This window comes from Haplochromis burtoni, unplaced genomic scaffold (genome assembly GCF_018398535.1).
Source record: "Haplochromis burtoni strain Fernald_Lab_line unplaced genomic scaffold, NCSU_Asbu1 Contig_281, whole genome shotgun sequence".
Taxonomy (NCBI): domain Eukaryota; kingdom Metazoa; phylum Chordata; class Actinopteri; order Cichliformes; family Cichlidae; genus Haplochromis; species Haplochromis burtoni.
Genome location: NW_024582642.1, coordinates 428354 through 448705, shown reverse-complemented (window position 1 = coordinate 448705; position 20352 = coordinate 428354). Strand labels below are relative to the sequence as shown.

The following is a 20352-nucleotide window of genomic DNA, read 5'->3' as shown; positions in this document are numbered from 1 at the left end:
CTAGAACACCCACAGGGAACAGTTCCACAGTAGCGGAAGGAGTAGTCGTAGGTCTCTTGTATGCCGCTTTCTGCGTAGTGGCTGCTTGGATGAAATCGTGAATCTGATGTGGGACGTTCTGGTTAGACGTTGCTTCTTTCGGGAATTTTAAGTCTACGGACCAACACAGTGTTCATCACATTACAGCGATATTTTAACGGTGTTGACAGAGATTAATTTGTCATCATTTTTTAAGTTAGCACAAAGCTAACATCAGCGTTACCTTGCTCTAACCATGTCTGCTTCGACTGGATGCTCCCCATCGGGCCAGCACTCGGGCCTTGTCCCCAGTATGTCCATGTTTCGATGGCTAGAAGTGCTGGAGAAGGAATTTGATAAGGCTTTCGTGGATGTGGATCTGTTGCTTGGAGAAATAGATCCAGATCAAGTGGATATAACGTATGAGGGTCGGCAGAAGATGACCAGCCTCAGCTCTTGTTTCGCTCAGCTCTGTCATAAAACTCAGACTGTCTTCCAGCTCAACCATAAACTAGAGGTTAGTATTTCGTCTAAGAAGAGCGGTTAATATTAGGAAGCGGGTTTCCTGTTAATGAAATGATCACGCCGGCTCCACTCAAGATTCAACAGAGTGACTAATGCCACAGAGCAGCACTGGTGTTTTCAGGGCTTCAGTCACTCCTGTGTTTTGGTGTCCTCCCTGTGCTTCTGAGGGTTTCTATCCATCTGTGGCACCGACCTGTAAACTGATCACATGGGTTATGGTATCCACAGCAGCCTTCGTTTGGTCATTGAAACCAACATAGGTGTTAGCATACTTCACATTCATTTGTCTTCTAGATACAGAACATGTTCTCAGGTGTCTTTGACCGCTTTATTAAATATCCTTTATAATTATGTAGCGCTAACGTTTTTTTTTTTAATAAATAAATGAATTTCAGCATTTTTCGATTATTACGTCATGGCCTTAAAGTGACAATGATTATCTTTTCTTTAGATGTAATCAGGATTGTGTGGTATAATGTCTCGTTTGTATATGGAGTGCCCTTCATTTTTTTCTGTAAATGTTAACATAAAACTAAAAAAACTATCACTGTCATTCACTTATCCGTATTGTGTCTCTCTTATTAATATTATTATAATAATTTGTGTGTTTTTGTTTCAAGAACACGACCTGTCATTACTAATTTGACAAATCAAAAAGGCTCTCACTATAAAGACATGATTAAAAGCCTGAGACATTTTTGAACAACACAAACCTAAAGCAACAGGCTAATCCACTCCAACACATATTATTGTTTAGGCCGTTCAAAGCTTCCGTACGTTTCCACAAAGCTGTCAGACTCGGTCTGTAAGTCGGCAGGCCCCAGGCTTCTTTTGAATGAGAGGGGCTTTAAAGACTAAGTCAGCACCTGAACTCCTTGGCATTTCCTCAGCAATGTTTGCTGTGTAATTAGGGTGTGTTGTCATGTCTAAAGAAGCTTTGCCATTTGTGAATATTGTCATTATGGGCTATATCGGTGTGTAACAATGTTTAAATAGGTGATACAGGTGCGAGTGACATCCGCATGAACCAGTGGTATTTCCTGCTTAGAGATAACCCTGCTTCTTCCAGCTTAGCTTGTTATCATGGTGATTCACCCTGCCAGCTGTTAAACTTGTTAAACAATGCATATACACTGTGCCATCCATCTATCAGATGGAGCAACCCTCTGTCCTAGACTTTGAGCCTTGTTTCTAAATGTTTTCCAGTGGTGGAACAGAAGTGGATCATGGAGGGGTCAGGACAGATGCACTGAGAAAAATGACTAAACATAACTTGTGTTTTGACAAAAATGTTGTGATTGTACAGTTTTGTTAGCTCAGCAATAGGGCTGGGTATCATCACTGATTTCTAGAATTGATTCGATTCTGATTCACAAGGTCCCGATTCGATTCGATCCACGATTTCAATTAGATTTGAATCGGGGAAATTTTTCCTCAGAAATATTATAATTCTGATCATAATGTGCAATAATAACAGTGTGCAATACACATACACTTCTTCTTCTTTTTTTATACTAAGTTAATATACTGTGTTGTTTGTGTTGCGTTGTGATGTGTCATATCGTGTCGTGTTGTGTTATATGTAGTGCCGACGTAGGACAGTTTTCCAATTTCATTGTACTACTGTACTATGTATGACTGTGCAGTGACAATAAAGAGTTATCTTATCTTATTTATCAGTACTGACACTTTTGAGACGTCATCAGAGGTGTAAGCATCACAGCAGATGCCTTTGTGTCAAAGTAACTGAGGATAAAACACAGAAAAACATGAAGGAGATTTTCCTGGCCTGGCTTTTTATATCAGTTAACCTTAAAAATATCCAGCAGTAGAACAAAAACGGAAGAAAACCTGCTCGTGAAGCAGAGCAAAGTCACAGAGGCATTTTGCAATTTGTCATAATTTTAAAAAGCATTTTTTTAAAAGTGTGATTTTTTTTTTTCTTTTTCTTTTTTTTTATCGTGGTGGAAGAAAAACAGCAAAAGTAAGAGGGAATTCATGACTATGTTTAAGTGAAGCGGAATGTAAAGCTTAGTTTTGATCTTCTTTTGTTGCTGATTCAGTCAGTTTCGGTTGGAGAGTGATGAAACAGCAGCTTCAGAACCCAGCACAAAAAAAAGGACGTAAACACAGAGCGTCGACCAGACGCAGCAGAAGCTGTGAGGTGTTGGCTTTCAGGTGAGAAAGCTGACATCTCACTGATTTTGATGCGTCAGGTCTGCGTTTTGTGTTTACATGTTTGTGCGGAATACGTTTACCTGCACTCATTTACTGTTTTAGCTGTTTGGAGGTTGTTGAAATAGTTTTGTGAGCTTTAACCTGAGATTCGGGCGTTTCGGGCAAAATAAATTTATATTTAAAAAGCAATTCAGGATTTTTATGAATTGCTTTATTCAAGCCAAAATCAATTTTAATCGGAAAATTGATTATTGAAACTCACCCCTACTCAACGTGCGTCTATTACAGCAGAAGGCGCAGGAAGGTCACCGCCTTTTCTGTCTGGAGTTGGCATGTTCTCCCTGTTTTTGCTACAGAATGTCTGTCCATGAATTAATGTCCTGAAGGTCAGGCAGACTTGGCTTGTGTGAAACAGTGTTTCATCTTTTCCGCCTCTTTAATTCAAGTACTAAATGACAGATCTGCAGATCTTTTGATAAAGAGCTTTTAATAAACAAATACATCAGGGCTCTAGACTAACTTTTTGCCATGGTTGCACTGGTGCACCTAACTTTTTTTCTTAGGTGCACCAGTGCAAAAGGTAGCAGCAGCACAGAGTCGGTGCTGCGGGGCTTCAGCAGCACATTCAGCTACTCTAAGCAGCACCTTTATGATATGGGCATAATGTTGTCTGCTGTTTGCCACAGAGCCTTCCAGAGGGTGTTTTTTTTTTTTTGTTTTTTTTTTTACTCGAACAGCTGGTCGCAGGGATTTTTTTAGTCGCACCATTGAGAAATTAGCCTGCATTTGCGACCAAATTGATTGCACTCTAGAGCCCTGGATATGTAATATGTTATTTTCTTTAAAGACCTTTAGAATACCACATGAATACATTGTTGTGCTAAATTTATGGGATCGTAATGTTTCCGCACAGTAACTAATAATTAATACTCATAAATTACAAAGAAAAAAAAGTATGTACTGTAAGATTTGGGTTTTGCAAACTACGAAAACAGTGATGCTGTGATCTGAGACCCATGCCCCTTTAAACCACCTAACACATCTGCTTCCTGTGCCCCATCCCTCTGTTGTTTCCTTTCACTCTAGGCTCAGCTGGTGGACTTGCGCTCAGAGTTGACCGAAGCTAAAGCTGCACGGGTGGTGGCAGAAAGGGAGGTCCACGACTTGCTCCTGCAGCTTCATGCTCTCCAACTGCAGCTTCATGTCAAGCAAGGCCAAGCTGAGGAGTCGGATAGCATCAAAGATAAACTGGTAGGGAGAACGGCTGTAATACAGTCAATTAGCCTTTGTAATCATTTAACAATAGTAACAGAGTTACTGATTGGCTGCAGTGAGTGAAGATGACACATTTATTATACAATCATTGAGTAATACACTGTCACTGACAACCTAGTCTTCTGTTTTCAGTCTAAGACGTTAGGTACGTGTATCAGACATGCTTGCTGACATAGCATTACAGTGTACAGCTTAGTGATGCGCCTGTAATTAAAAAAGTCAATGTCATTCTTGTACTCGGACCAAGACACGTATGTTCCTTTGAGGTAACATTACAATTTCAAGAGAAATTTCATTCCTGTTTACTCCTTTCGTCTTTCTACTCCAGGTCTTCTTACTGTTTTTCTGTCTTTCTAATGTCTTAATCAACAATAACACTCCCCGGCAAGCAGAATAACAACACTGTAAGCATACTGTAGTAGTTTCAGTGCTGTGGAAAGGTGCCAAGTTCTGCTGGAAAACAGAAATAAACATCTCCATTAGGGGTGTGTATTGGCAAGAATCTAGCGATACAATATGTATCACAATACAGGGGAGACCATACGATAGATTGCGATACTAAAAGCCAGACACTATTTGTGTTTATTAAGACTGAATTTAAGTGTAGGAAAATTCACAGTAAACAGTCCAAACTGTTAAATGCTTGGCATGAGCTATCTCAACTAAAATAGAGGGATACATTTCACTGGAGGAAACAAAACACTCTCTCTTTAAGTTCAAAATGAATGGAGAAAAATTAACATCTGCCTTATCAGAAGCCATGTCAAATAAACAAACAAAACAGCTTTACTGATATATCGACTATTTCTTTAACATGAAAAAAGTAAACAATGAAATGTTGATGTACTTATTGAGTACTTTTAAAATACTAATCCAAAAAATGCTCTCTGCAGCATCAAAACGAAGCACTTTTTTATGTTACCTTAACACAAACAAATATAAATCAAAAATGAAATTGCATGAAGAATTCATCTGAGTAAACACTGACAATATAAAGTGCTATTAAAATGAAGTGCTAATAAAAGAAAGTACAGCTCTGCAGTGTCCATCAATAGAACACTTTTTGTGCAACCTGAAAAGGGGAATTTGTTCACCTGTGTGACTGACGGTTCCACTGATCAGTTTTGTGATGTGCTGTAACAGTGGCCTACCATTCAGTGGCTCTCGAAGTCCAAGGGTCGCATGTCAAAGCAACTGTCTGTGCTGAGCTGAGACAGTCCAGCACTGTCGCTTTGCCTTCTTGATACAACTTTGGCAGAGTATGTCCGTGAAGTGTTGTCGGGAGGGAACAGTGCAACAGGGCTCCAGTGTTTTAATCATATTACAAAATTATTTATTCTCCACAGCACTCAGAGGGAGCATGTCTTTGCAAATAAAAACAAGTACTGACTGTGCTATCTTTTTTTGTTGCACGAGTTGAAGTTGCTGGTAGTTTCGAAAAGTTAACTTCTTTAATTGTCCGTTAAACACCTCATTTCGTTTTAAAATTAGAATTTGACCCTCCGTCGCTATTGTGTCTAGACACATGTACTTGTAAATTTGTTGTGTTACCCGAGTATTTGACTCTGACGGTACAGATTTTACAGACTGCATAGCTCTTGTCATAGTCTTTACTGTGCTTTCAAAGCTGATGGAGTCTCTTAGATGACTTGAGCCTGCTAACAGTTGCCTTTGGGCTCTGAGACAATTAACGTCTGCTAAGTGACGCTAGACTATAACACCCCTCAACAAGTATCAGTTATCACAGAGGCTAACGTTAGCCAGCTGAGAGATATAATCTCTCCAGCCTGTCCTGGGTCTGCCCCAGGGCCTCCTCCTGTTGGGACATGCCAAGACTAGAATTATTAACCTCCCTGTGAAAATTTGGCATTTTAAAAACTATTTCCCAAGTGACACTAAAGAGAGCAGAAATGGTGTCATGGTGCAAAACTAATTGTACAGAAATAGAATATGCTCTAGATCTAAAGGGTGCAATGTAGACAAAACATGTGTGTAATAAAACCTGAGTAAGTAAATTTGTTACTGCAGCATGTTAACTGAGCAGTAACCGGATTGAAGGGGTGTTGTTAAGTAATCCAACATAGCAGGGGAAAAAAACTGTCCTTGTGGCGTGAGGTGTTGGTTGTGATTGACCACAGCATCATGCAGCAATCTTGTTTGCCTGATTCAGTGTCCTGGAGGGTGTACAGGTCTTGTAGGGAAGGGGGATTGCAGCCAGTCACCTCTTCAGTGCAGCGGATGATACGCTGCAGTCTGCCTTTGTGCTTGGTAGTGGCAGTAGCGTACCAGATGGTGATGGAGGAAGTGAGGATAGATTAAATGATGGAGGAGTAAAACTGCATCACCATTGACTTTGGCAGCTTGTATTTTTTTCCACCGATGCAGGAAGTACATCCTCTGCTGTGCCTTCTTGGTTAGTGAGCTGATGTTTAGCTCAAACTTTAGGTCCTGGGAGGTGATGGTTCCAAGGAAGTTGTCACTGCATCAGGTCAGTAGACATCTCCCTCCTATAGGCAGATTCATCTCCACCCGAGATGAGCCCGATGAGTTTGTCATTTGCAAACTTAAGGAGTTTGACAGATTGGCAATAAGAGGTTCAAATGTTGGTGTACAGGGAGAAGAGCCGAGGAAAAAGTACAGAGCCCTGAGGAGAACAGGTGCTGATGCGTTGAAAGTGAGACATGCCTGCCTAGACAGTAATTCGGTGATCCTTCTGCAGGTGTAAGCGGGAACATTTGGCTGTGAGAGTTGTCTTGTAGTAGAGCTGGGAGGACGGCATTAAAAGTGGAACTCAAGTCCACAAACTAGCCTGATATAAGTTCCTGCAGAGTCCAGATGCTGGAGGATGAAGTGCAGTGCCATGTTAACTGCATTGACTACGGACCTATTGCAAACTGCAGGGATCCAGGAGATGGGATAGTACCAGATGCTCAAATGTCTAAATGACTACAGAGGGCAGAGCAGTCGGACTGTTTCTAATAACACTTTTCCACTTTATCTGAGCACTCAAAGTGCTCTACATGATTTGCCTCATTTGACCGTTCATATAAATACTTTGTTCTATGTTTTTTTCTAAGTAAGTACTTTTTATGGATGCATCGGCAAGCAACTTGGGGTTAGTATCTTGCCCAAGGGTATTTGGCTTGCAGGCTGGAGCAGCCATGTTGCTTAGTCTTAAAAGTAATATGCAAACATCATGATGTAGGGCTGTTTATCAGCATAAAACACTGGGACGCTTCATATAATTGAAGGAAGGATGAGTGGAAAAATGTAGACATTCCTGATTGAAAAAATCTGCTGCCATCTAAGGCTGGAGGCAAGTCAATGATCCAAAACACACCCCAAAGGAAACTGTCAAGTGGTTTCAGTGAAAGAAAATAAATCTGTTAGAATGGTCTGGTCCAATCAGCTCACCTGAATCCAATTGAAAATCTATAAGGAAAAAAAACCTAAAGCTCAGAGTTAATGGAAGTGGCCCACGGAGCCAAAATCACAGAAATGCAATTTCTCCATACGGGAGGTGTCTTGACGCTGTCACCAACAAAGCTTTTTGGACCAAGTATTAAATACATTTCAGTAAGTGTGTTCAATACTATTTCCCTCTGTCATTTCTCATTATTACACATAATGTCATTTATGGTTTGATTTCTTTGCATATGATGACTGGATGGGTTTTTACCAACATCTGGTGAGAGTTTCATGTCAGTGGCACCATCAAAAATATCTTAACTTATAAAATTGTTCAATACTTATTTTAGCCCCTTTATGTTAAAAAAAATTACACAAAGTATAAATGGTTTAGGACTGTAGTTGGAGAAATGCAGGGGTGAAGGGGTCACAGATCGGATGTTGACCTGGTTCAGAGCAAGGTTATTATAGTCAATTAAAAACTAAAACTAGATGTAAAAGAAACATTACATTTAACTTAAATAAAAACTGCACATGCCCCCCATACAGTAGTAATTAAACAGATTAAAACTAACCTGTGAGAAATGCATATCCTTAAGTTTATACATCTGCTATTTACTGAAGCCTTTTCAGAAATGATCTCAGGCAGGCTGGCTGGAGAAAATGCTGATAAATTATACAAGAATTAGACTAAAAATAAAACAGATTTTATGGAGGGATGAATCTAAATTTCTGGTTGAAATTGTACAAGGTTGGTGTCTGCTGCTGTATATCTGATGCTTTGTAACCTTTCTAATGCTTTTTGTACCAATTTCTCTAATCAAAGACTTGTTTCTTTTCTTTTTCTGTATATTTTCCTTTAAAGCCTACACCAACCTTAGAAGAGCTGGTAAGTCGGTGTAATGGTGTCTTTCCCAGAAAATGTAGCTACATGCCTCATTTCAACCATTTACACTTAGTGTGTGTGTGTATATATATGTATATATGTATATATATGTGTGTGTATATATGTGTATGTATGTATGTATATATATATATGTGTATATGTATATGTGTATATGTGTATATGTATATGTATATGTATATATATATGTATATGTATGTGTGTGTGTATGTATATGTATGTGTGTGTGTATGTATATGTATGTGTGTGTGTGTGTATATGTATGTGTGTGTGTGTGTATATGTATGTGTGTGTGTGTGTGTGTATGTGTGTGTGTGTGTGTGTGTGTGTGTATTATGTGTGTGTGTGTGTGTGTGTGTGTATGTTGTGTATGTGTGTGTGTGTGTGTGTGTGTATGTGTGTGTGTGTGTGTGTGTGTTGTGTGTGTGTGTGTATGTATATGTGTGTGTGTGTGTATATGTATGTGTGTGTGTATATATGTGTGTGTGTGTGTATGTATATGTGTGTGTATGTATATGTATGTGTGTGTGTATGTATATATAACGTAAATTACACACGAACAACATTAAGCAGAGAAGAACGGCTGCTGCTGCCATCATCATCCGTCATCATTTCTGCTACACTGGCAGGGCTAGGGGCCAGGACTCTCCTCTTCGGGTTTTTGGGGGATGTTGCTAACTCCGGGTCCGATAACAGGCACCACACCCGCAGTAGATGCGAGACCTCACACGGAGTGAAGTCTCGCAGCAAGCTATCAAATACGGTGCATTTCTCAGCTTTTAAAAAAACGCTATGCATCGCCAAGTTCGTTGTCAGCTTCGAGGTGTTACCTCCTTTGCACACTATCACCTTAAAGCACTTGTTGCAGGCTGCTGAGTTTGCATCTTTTGCTGTGAAGTACAGCCAGACTTTTGACCACTTCGCCTTGGGCATTTTTAATCTGTAGCTCTGCTCTAAAAGAACATACGTACCTGGGCCCACCTACTATCCTTGGAAAGGTAAAATGGTTGGCTAGAATCCAAAGTGTATGATATCTCAGGAAAAAAAAAAGCACCGAAATAAAGCACCGCTTTTTGGTCTGGTCAGAACCAGATACCGGTACCCATCCCTACATCCTGATAATAATGAATTATAGTTGTCCATGAACTAGTTTTTCAATGTCACTCTGAGACAGTATGTTTTTAATTAATATTACACAAATGGAATGGTAAATGAACTGTTTTTATATAGCCTTTTTCTTTTTTCTGCTTTCTATCTAACATTTGCACACAATAATACTCTGATGGAGTCTAATATCATCCACATTTTTGTCTTTAAGACATTCCCACAGTTTAACTAATTGGTATGTGTTATCTGGCATAAGGAATAGATAAAGTTGGATATCTGCATAGCAGTGAAAATATATGCTATGCCTTCTGATGATACTGCCTAAGGGAAGCATGTAAAACATAAAAAGAATTGGTCCTAGCACTGAACCCTGTGGAACTCCATAATTAACCTTAGTGTTTGAAGAGGTCTCTCCATTTACATGAAGAAATTCGAGTGTATTATACAGATGAGATTCACAATACTGCAGCATAGTACTTTTAGTACCTGCAGCATGTTCTAATAGCGGTAATAAAACATTATGGACAACTGTATTGAATGCTGCACTGAGGTCTAGCAGGACGAGCACAGAGATGAGTCCACTGTCAGAGGCCATAAGAAGATCATTTGTAACCTTCACTAAAGCTGTTTCTGTGCTGTGATGGGCAATTTTAACTACTTTAAAGTAGTTAAAATGGTTTAACTACTGTTTTTAATAGTGTAAAGACCAGTTTTTTTCAGGCTAAATGATGATCTTCTAAATTAGTGACATGTCATTTCTTCTCCCGACCATGAATTATCTACTTTAAGGTGCATGTTTGAGAGTTGTACCAAGGAGTCAAGTACTTCTGATTTGAGGTTTTCTTTTTCAGAGCAGCTATAGTATCCAGCATTTTATGCAGTGAAGCTGTGACACTATAAACAAGTGTCATGAAATCAATTCATTACTGCTGTGTAATCCACTGTTGTAAATTTAAGAAATGATCAGACAAAAAATGGTGTTCAGGGAATACTGTTAATGTTCATTTGCTTTGCCATATATCATAATAAGATCTAGAGTAAGACTAAGTGTTGAGTGCGTTCTTTTATTTTTTGAAAGAAGACACTTATTTCTAATAATTGGCCTTGTTGAGGCTGTCATTTTTAATATCTACATCAATGCAAAAATCACCCCCACTAATTATTTTAGCTGAGCTGAGTACCAAATCAAAACATCTGAGAAGTCAGATAGAAACTCTGAGTAAGGCCCATAAATAACAACAAATAACACTGTTTTTGAGGTTTCCAGCTTGCATGGACAAGGCTAACCATCAGGCTTTCGAATGAATTAAGACCATGTCTGGGTCTTTGGCTCATTAATAAGCTGGAGTGGAAGATCTTGTTCTAAGTTTAATAACTTTTTGGACACCACTTAGACAGCCAGAAATTTAACGAGAACATATCACTCCTGGTCCGACTGGGGAGGGGACCAGGAGTCTAACATACAGAAGCTAACTGTGCTCCATGAGCATCTAGCAAACTAACAAATGAGTCAGCTGCTAATGGACCAAACAAACCCAGAATGGCTAACTGAAAACGGGCCAATCCCGTTCAACTGCTGGTCAGTAACCTGCCTCAGCACCACATGGAGCAGGGAAAAGAAAGGACAGATGGGCAAAACACCAGCTCCTGGTAGATAGACTGTAAGACCAGACTGACCAACCTGTGCACTGCCTGGATTGACTACAAGAAAGCCTACTACTCAGTGCCTCACACATGGGTCCTGGAATGCCTAGAATTGTACAAGATCAATAGGACCCTAAGAGCCTTTGTCAGGAACTCAATGGGGATGTGGCGAACAACACTAGAGGCCAACTTCAAGCCAATCGCAAAAGTCATTATCAAGTACAAGATTAAACAAGAAGATGCTCTGTCACTACTGCTGTTCTGCATAGGCCTGAACTCCCTTAGCCAGACCAGACAAACTACAGAATGGAGCAATTGTCAGCCACCTCCTCTACATGGAAGTGTGTGCCAGGAGTGAACGAGACATCGATTCACTGAGCCACATCACTAGAATCTACAGCATCATCAGAGTGTTAGTCGAACTGGAGAAGTGTAGTCAGATGGCAACAAAGAGAGGGAAGGTAGTCAGAACTGAGGGAATTCCACTACCAGAAGGCAACATCGCAGACATCGAGGACAGCTACAAGTGCCTGGGAATTCCACAGACAAATGGGAGGCTGCTAGGAAAGCTGCAGTCATCAAATACATGCAGAGAGTACAAGATCAAGATCCAGGCAGTCAGCACCTGCCAGTCGTCAGATACCCTGCTGGGATAATCAGCTGGCCTGAGAGAGAGAGAGAGAGAGAGAAGCCACTGACATCAAGACAAGAAAGCGTCTTATCATGCGTTAGTGACCTAGACTTGAAGGATGCCTTACCCCAAGTCCAGCACCCTGAGACTGTATACTAAGCGGATGGAAGGTGGCTGAGGACTAGTGAGTGCCAGAACCAATGTCCAGGATGAAAACACAAAGGTCCATGAGTTCATCAGCAAGCCACAACTGATAGTGTGGCTCCTCCATGGTATGTACCACTGGCGGATATAAGAAGTGGATAATATTGAGAAATCCTGCCAGACATAGTAGTGGTGGATAAGCAGGGGAAGTGGGCTGTAGTGATAGATGCCAAGTGATAACTGGAGAACTCATTGCAGTGAGCCCCAAACTGGGCGAGCAGGTCCAGCACATGCCAGGAATAAAAATCCAAAAGAGCGCAGCCTGCATTGTGCCTGAACTGGAAGGTAACAGAGGACAGTAGTCAATGAGCAACAGGTTTGAAAACCTCAACAATAAGGCAATCTCTTATCAAACACTGTGCTATACTCCCTCAAGTCCAAAGTTTGATATAGATTCAATTTACAATTGTTGAAAAATGCAAAGAAACGATGTAATGCCACATTAAGAGTGTTCTATTTATTAGTGAGATTGGGATCAACCTGTCAGCTGTGGTTTATCCCCGTGTACCTAGTTTTCTCATGGTTATTTTTCTGCAAATTACATAAAATTACATAGACTAATGTGAATGTAAATCAGAGTTTAACCTCCTCATATAACATTTGTAATTAATCATGATTAATTTTTGCAAATTTAACATTACATTTTCATAACATTCATTTAAAAAAAATAGGTTAATATTTTGTACTTACAATGTATGTGTTTGTTCTAGGAACAGGAGCTCGAGGCCAGTAAGAAGGAGAAATTAGCAGAGGCAAAAATGGAGGCAGAAACCAGACTATATAAGAAAGAAAACGAGGCCCTTCGCAGGCACATGGCAGTACTGCAGGCCGAAGTCTACGGCGCCAGACTGGCTGCTAAATACTTGGACAAGGAACTGGCTGGCAGGTAAGACGTTAAAGTTCAAACTATTTTGAGTGCAAAGTTTAGGTTTGCTAAGACTATTATGGTAACTTCTAATAATAATAATGATGATGATGATGATGATGATGATTCTAATAAGCAATTAGTATAATAATTAGGAAGTCATGCACATGAAAGGCACGTGGCACAGACTACATGCAGTGGAAGTGACGACTAATGTGAGAAGAGTGAAATGATGGGGTTCTAATCATGTTGAGAACATGATAATGGTGAAAGTTTTGTTGAGATTAAAATATCAGTTTGGACCTGTGCAAGAGGAAAGCACACACTATAACATGTATACACAAGTATAATAAACAAATACAAGAAATTATTATACGTATGTCTATCAGTCTTTGTACCTATGTTGCTGAAAACCAAAGTGAAGTATCTAGTGTAAAATAAATTTCAATGAGAAATGGTCTCTTCTGGGGGACCTTGTTTCAGTAGCACAGTAATCACTTCTCATTAGTAGGCAACATCAAAGGGTAGATGAGTATTGCTCTCTGTTTATCCCCGTTAATGGGCTACATACGACAGGCCTTTAAGGTGGCAGTACTTACACCGTTTGCCGAGCCAATCTTCAACTCCCATTCACCAAAAATCCTTTAAAGAGTAATTGTAAAACAGCTAACTAATCATCTGCAGAGGATTAGTTTATTTAAAGTCTAGGAATTAAGGCACTCCGCTGCAGTGGTTTGAATCATATCTTTCTATTAAGTCAATTTGTTCGTGTAAATGGGGACAGAAAGCTTAACTATAAAGTTTACATTTGATATGCAGTATTGTTGAAAGGCAGAGCCTTTATTGGAAGAATCTTTTAAAGACATAAAGACCTGAATGAATTTCCTGCTTCTAATTTCAGATAAAACTGATATTTTGTACTTGACCCCAAAAAAACTTAAAAACATGATGTCTAAACCAATAATAAGAGGCAGATCCTTAAGTTTCCCGGCCCGTCTTCTGTGGAACCAGCTCCAAGATTTGGGGCACAGACACTCTCTTCACTTTTAAAATTAGGCTTCTAACTTTCCTCGTTGATAAAGCTAATTAGGGTTAGGGCTGGATCAGGTGACCCTGAATCTTCCCTTAAGCTGGGCTTACACTGTGCGATTTTTTTTTTTTTTCAGTCGCGTTATTCAGCTTCTGCTCAAACTGCACGATTGACTTGCAGGGGTTAGAAGTTGGTAGGTCACGATGCAGGGTCTCACACTATACGGCCCGATGCTCTGATGCGACCTGAGTGCTCACACTGTGCGTCCATAAAATGAAGGTTATAACAGAAATTCTGTCGCTCGCTCTCCCTCTCTGTCTTTCTCTCACACACACACACCACCATCAACTTTGCTAAATTGCTAATGAAATAAATTAATCAGGCAGCTGTGATTGAGCAGCAGTGTAGATCCAACTATTTTCACGGTTGTTGTGGTCGTGATAATTTTGTGAGGCCACATCGAAAAGGCTCGGATGAGCTTTCCAAAGTTCTACAAGTTGTGCCTCCATCGCTTGTGTCCAGATCACACACTGCACTGCCGTGATGCGCCGTCTTTTTCACTGACATTTGTGTTTGCGCGTCCGCAGTGTGAGAAGCTGCAGTGACACACTCACGACGGTCGCGATTGATGATCGGGAGCTGGTCGTGAGGAGTTAATCGCTTCTTTATTTGGTCCTGTTTTCTTTCTCTCAACCCCAACCAGCAAGCTGCCCGTCCCAGCAAGAGCCTAGTTCTGCCAGAAATGTCACCCTGTTCAAAGGGCGTTTTTCCTTCCCACTCTCACCAAGCACTTGCTCAGAGGGGAGCATTTGATTGTTGGGGGTTTCTCTGTGTGTATTGTTGTAGGATCTTTACCTTACAATATAAAGTGCCTTGAGGCGACTGCTGTTGTAATTTGGCGCTATATAAATAATATTGAATTGAAATGTGTGATCCATGCATTATACTTACTTATGACCAGTGATGTCACAGATGTCAAATATTTTACATATTTCAGTAAGATATTAAATGGCACATACAGACAGTAATTAGATCTTTGCTTGGTTTGTCTTTCAGGGTGCAGCAGATACAGTTACTGGGTCGTGACATGAAAGGGCCAGCACATGACAAGCTCTGGAATCAACTGGAGGCAGAAATTCACCTTCACCGCCATAAAACTGTGATCCGAGCATGTAGAGGTCGAAGTGACCCAAAGAGACCTCTTCCCTCTCCTGTGGGACATGTGAGTGTAAAACTACAAAGTAGTGAAAGCTGTTGGTACCTTTAGTTCTGCGTCCAAAAGTTGTTTTTGTGTGGAATTACAGGATCCAGACATGCTGAAGAAAACCCAGGGAGTTGGCCCTATCCGAAAGGTTGTGCTGGTCAAAGAGGATCATGAGGGTCTAGGAATTTCCATTACAGTAAGAAGTCTCAGTATTTTATCTTTTTAATCAGCAGCTGGCCATGTTTGGATCAAACCTTACTTAAGTAAAATGGTAAATGGTAAATGGCCTGTATTTGTATAGCACTTTATCGTATCGAGTATCGAGGTTCTGTTCTCTGTTCACTCCCCATCTGAAGCTAGGGGGTTTTCATCTACTAAGATGATGCGGTCAAAGCATATTTCGGTCATCAGTGGTAATGAGCAGGACCATCTCCTCCAATTTCTTGGGGGTGACATTTACTTGCACCTTGCATTCTCTTTCGTCTTTAAGAAGCACTATCATCCTTGTTTAAGCTTCAGTTGGTTAGATGTCCACTTTGTCTAAGGCTGTTCCAAACTTTCCAACTGGAGTCGGACATGGACCCACTTTCTACTTACTTTTTGAGTAAGCAATGAAGCCTCAATGAGAGTGCAAGTATCTGTGGGTTCACTGAACACAGGTAACAGTGGTTGATTATTCACAATGTCTGTGACCTCAGCCAAAAATGTTCTCAGCAACTCACACTTGACTTTGGAAGATCCCATCCAAAGAGGCATTGAGTCCAGTGCAAAGTGGCCCTGGGGCCAGATGATGAGCCACTCAGTCCACCCCAATGGATAAAAGAAGACCAAGAGACCAGTGTACCCTGCCCTGAGATAGGGCTACCGAGGACCCATCCTGTAGCTAGTCACAGGGAGGGATACCATCTGGTAGCCAGGCCTTAGCCCATAGGACCTAGCGCGGTAGGGGTTTGGTGCAATGTGTGTCGAGCAGCACTCAGGGGCAGAGGCCGTGGTTGTCTAATCCCCAGCTAACAAGGCTGGCTACTTAAATGGAATGTGACCTCTCTGGTGAGGAAGGAGTCTAAGCTAGTGTGTGAGGTTGAGAAAAATCAGCTAGATATAGACAAGCTAACCTCAACGCACGGCTTGGGTTCTGGTGGGTGGCGGCAGGCAGGGGTGGGTTCTTGTAATCACGCGCTTGCTGCCAGTACGTTGGGGTTTTTCTGGTGGACAATAGGGATGCTTCACTGTGCCTTTGGGTTGGGGAACGGGTCCTAAATGTCATTTGCTTTTATGCAGTGAATGATAGCCGTCTTGGTGTCATTGAGTGGGTGCTTCATCCGGTGACTTCCTACTAGGAGACTTCAACACTCATGTGGGCAATGACAGTGAGATCTGGTATGTTTGGGAGGAACAGCCTGGGTGATCTGAAACGACCAGTTCTTTGTTACTGGATTTCTGTGCAAATCACAGTTTGTCCATAATGAAGACGATAAGTGCATGTGGCACCAGGACACCCTAGGTCGATGATCGATTTTGTACCATCAGATCTGCTGCCGGGTGTTCTGGACACTGATAAAGAGGGGGCGGAGCTGTCAGCTGATCACCATGTAGTGGTGAGTTGGGTCAGGTGGAGAGGGAGGATGGTGGACAGACCTGCCGCACCAAAACGTGAGCTGGGAATGTGTGGCGTAGGCCCCGGTCTGGGAGATCTTCAACTCTCACCTCCGGAGGTTTGACTTCCCACTGTCACCAAGTGCTTGTTCAGACGGTTGTTTGATTATTGTAGGATGAAGGTTACAATATAAAGAGCATTGAGGTGATTTCTGTTGTGATTTGGCAGTATATAAATAAATGAAATTTAATTGAAATACACCTTTGCAGTGAGCAATGTGTCATATCATTAACAAGTTGTTTAACAGCCAGAGTTCAAAGAGCCAATTGCGTGATATCGCTTTTAGAAATGGGAGCGCCATTAGAACACAGTCTGATAGTTCATCTGTGTCATTATGACATAGTGCATTAAAGCTGCTTTCAACTCATTTCATTCCTTCGGCCTCACTTTCTCAGGGTGGGAAGGAGCACGGCGTTCCCATTTTAATTTCAGAGATCCATCCCAGTCAGCCCGCAGACAGATGTGGAGGGCTGCATGTTGGAGATGCCATCCTTGCTGTCAACAGCATCAATTTGCGAGATGCCAAACATAAGGAAGCTGTCACCATTCTCTCTCAGCAGGTAACACTGGCACGCACATACACGTGCTCCCTGCATATCGCTGTTTGTGGTTAATTCTTTGTGTCTGTGTCAGCGAGGACAGATAGAGTTCGAGGTCGTGTATGTGGCTCCTGAAGTGGACAGCGATGATGAGAATGTGGAGTACGAGGATGACAGCGGCCATCGCTACAGACTCTACCTAGATGAACTGGATGACAGCATCACAGCACCACCTAGCAACCGTTCAGCATCACTTCAAGGTACGAAGAAATCTGCAGATCAATGAAAGAGCTTTTAACAGACTTTGTCCATATGTGAAGGTGTGCACTGTTTATACCTTCACCTTTGTAGAAGCGGGTGCATGTTGGAAAATTGGATTTTGCGGGTTTTCTGTTTTTCAGAAAAATCATCGTTGTTGTTTTAGTTTCTTTTGTTTTATATATAAAAATTCTGATAACACATTTCCACTTGACTTGTAGTCCCCCTTCAGCTACGATATGGGATGTAACTGCACAGAGAGCCAGACACATAATACACATAAACACATACTACACATAATACATACAAATTGAAACAGCCCTGTAAAAACAACATAGAATGAGCTAAAAAGCAACATCTCACAAGGTGTCAAAGGCCAGGGTGAAGAGATGGGTTTTCTGAAGTGGTTTGGAAACAGGATAGAGAACAGGAGAAGATCTGCTGCTGGTTGTCCAGGTTGCTTTTAATTGACGATGAGGATGAGTTTGCTTATTGTCTCTGTGTCCATCCTTTAGCACTGGAGAAGTTATCACTGAGCAATGGAGCAGAGTCTGGAGATACTGGGATGTCCTGTGAGACACCTTCAGGGGAAACTCCTTCAAAGCCACCAGAAACTGACTGCTCTTCCTAGAAGCTGCTGGAATGTGGAAAGGAAAAGAACTGAAATGAAATTCAGTGACAATCCTGTGAAAAGGGGAACATCTGTTTTCCCTTTTCTCCTTGGAGTGATGTAATTTTCTGGTCATGCAACAATGATTTTTGGGTTTTAAAGTCCATATTCTTAAAGTGGAGGTATGTGCAGAAGGGAGTGATGCTGGACTCTGATAAACTTGGTGATATACAGGATAATAATGCAGGTGATGGATGTCACCAAGTTATCGTGGAGGTGTTTAGTGGAGACACTTGTTTTGCTTTACTTTGTATAGTTACTCCTCAAAGAATCTGTTACCAAACTTCTCAGATCTAATCCGTTCATGTTCATCCAAATGAGATGTTAAAGAATAATTTTATATACGATTATCCCACCCGAATATTTTAACACCACTATGTTACAAAAATAACACTTTGTAATTGAATACAATTCTTTGGGTTCCCTGTTGATTTGTCTATCGCTGTTCATTATATTTCATTATTGCTTCTGTTGTGCCACATGTACTTTATGAGGTGTTCCTCACAATGTAATAAAATACAACAAACTTGCAAACTGTTTTTATCTCAGCCCCTGACCAACAGGCCTCACCACTGTGCAGAGATATTTAGTTCAATACATTCTTCTTATTTCTTACTACTGTTAATATTATTATTATGGCCCAAAGAAACAGAAGTAAGTTAATCCCACCCCCATGAACAACACTGTCTAAACACTCTCAATGCTATGTTATGCATTCAGGTCAGTCTTTTTTTTTATTTTTATTGTCTTGGTTCCAGTCTTGTTTTTATCTTTGACATAATTGAAAGCATTCAAAAAAAGTCCAAAACATATTTTCCCATCTCGCGTTAGCAGGCTTACAAAACGTGTGCAAAAGACAAATCAAATACAATCAGTGTACACAAAATAATAATATATTAAGCGTTCTTCAGCAGTAAAGACTCAAACAACTGTAAACGGGAAAACCGCAGACATCACAAAAATGTTTGATCATTCATACTTAAAATAGTAAAAGATAAATGAGTATATTTATCCGTATTTATAAAGGGGAAACTGCTGCTGCAGACTCCCTGAGCTCTGTAAGTAAGGCTCTCTGCTACAGTGCAGGCTCGCATCAAAAGCACTGAATGATCCCTGTTCTTATAGAGATGTTATCAAATGAGGAGGATGGTGAGTCGTAATAAAATGCAACACTTGCCAATAAGATGAGTGATCAATGTTGCAGAAAATGTATAAAAATGATTTTATTGCTGCAGCTGTACTTCAAATGTTGAAACTTCAGAATCATGTAAACATTAAATATTACTGTTCCATGACCTAAAACAAAAAACCATAATTTTCTTGATTAAATGGACGCTGTCAGTGTGTGTTCTGTGTTCCAGGAATCAGTTTAAAACAGACTGAGCAGTAGAGAAGAATTGGTTATTTAAATATTCCTATACATTTTCTTCCCATGACAATGCGGTGCAGTGTTTGCACTTCATTCGGTGGTTTTTATTGAGGTACAGCTCAACTACTTGCATATATAGGATGCATTCCGCCAGTAGAACCGTTCTGTAAATAATAGAATCAGAGGAAAGATGGTGGAAAAGCCCTTAATAATACTTCACTCGTTCACCCAAGAACCAGTTTATCTGACATTTACACTCCAGTGGATGCATCATAGAGCAGCGTGGGGTTAGTATGTAACAACGATATGTAGCACCCAGGGATTGAATTACCAACCACTGCCATTAAGTAATGACCTGCTTTACCCTCTGGGTAACATCAGTATTAATCTAATAAAAGTAAGTGTTACTGCCCATTAATCTGGCTACAGTTGCAAGCCCATTTCTAAACAATATGAAGCTCATCGTTCTGCAGCGAGAAAGCATATTCACAAGTGGAAAACAGTCACGTGCCAACCCTCCTATGAGTGGACATCTCAACAAATTCAGTGTCAAATTTACTGTTCAAAGCTCGGAGAAGTGCGAAAAATAAACCAAGATCTGCAAACGTCAACAAACAGAACAATGTAGTGGCAATATGTGATGACAAGTATTCAGTTTTTAACACATGCAGAAGTCCTACACACATCAAAGTATTTATCATCATCTGGGAATCGCGTCAAGCCGGTGGCCCTGAAGTTCTCGCACATAAACTCTGTGGTCCCTGAGACTTTTAACCCTCTACAGTTCATCTAAAGCTCCAAAGGATCCGTGTACAAGGGCTCTCCACTGCAAAATACAACATCTAGACAGCAGCAGAAATCTATGC

The 20352-nt window shown here is 40.8% G+C and overlaps 1 protein-coding gene across 2 annotated transcripts; it reads left to right on the top strand.

Annotated features, from left to right (window-relative positions):
* The first annotated feature begins 239 nt into the window (after positions 1 to 239).
* Positions 240 to 18651, top strand: gopc (golgi-associated PDZ and coiled-coil motif containing). Of its 2 annotated transcripts, XM_005940602.3 has the most exons (9): positions 240 to 535; positions 3808 to 3972; positions 8270 to 8293; positions 12605 to 12780; positions 14846 to 15011; positions 15094 to 15189; positions 17046 to 17210; positions 17284 to 17449; positions 17963 to 18651. In XM_005940602.3, the coding sequence occupies exons 1-9, from the start codon at positions 275 to 277 to the stop codon at positions 18076 to 18078; spliced, it is 1335 nt and encodes a 444-aa protein (XP_005940664.1). In that variant the 5' UTR covers positions 240 to 274; the 3' UTR covers positions 18079 to 18651. The 2 variants fall into 2 exon arrangements, with proteins under 2 accessions (XP_005940664.1, XP_005940665.1); XM_005940603.3 differs by lacking the exon at positions 8270 to 8293.
* The last annotated feature ends 1701 nt before the right edge of the window (positions 18652 to 20352 follow it).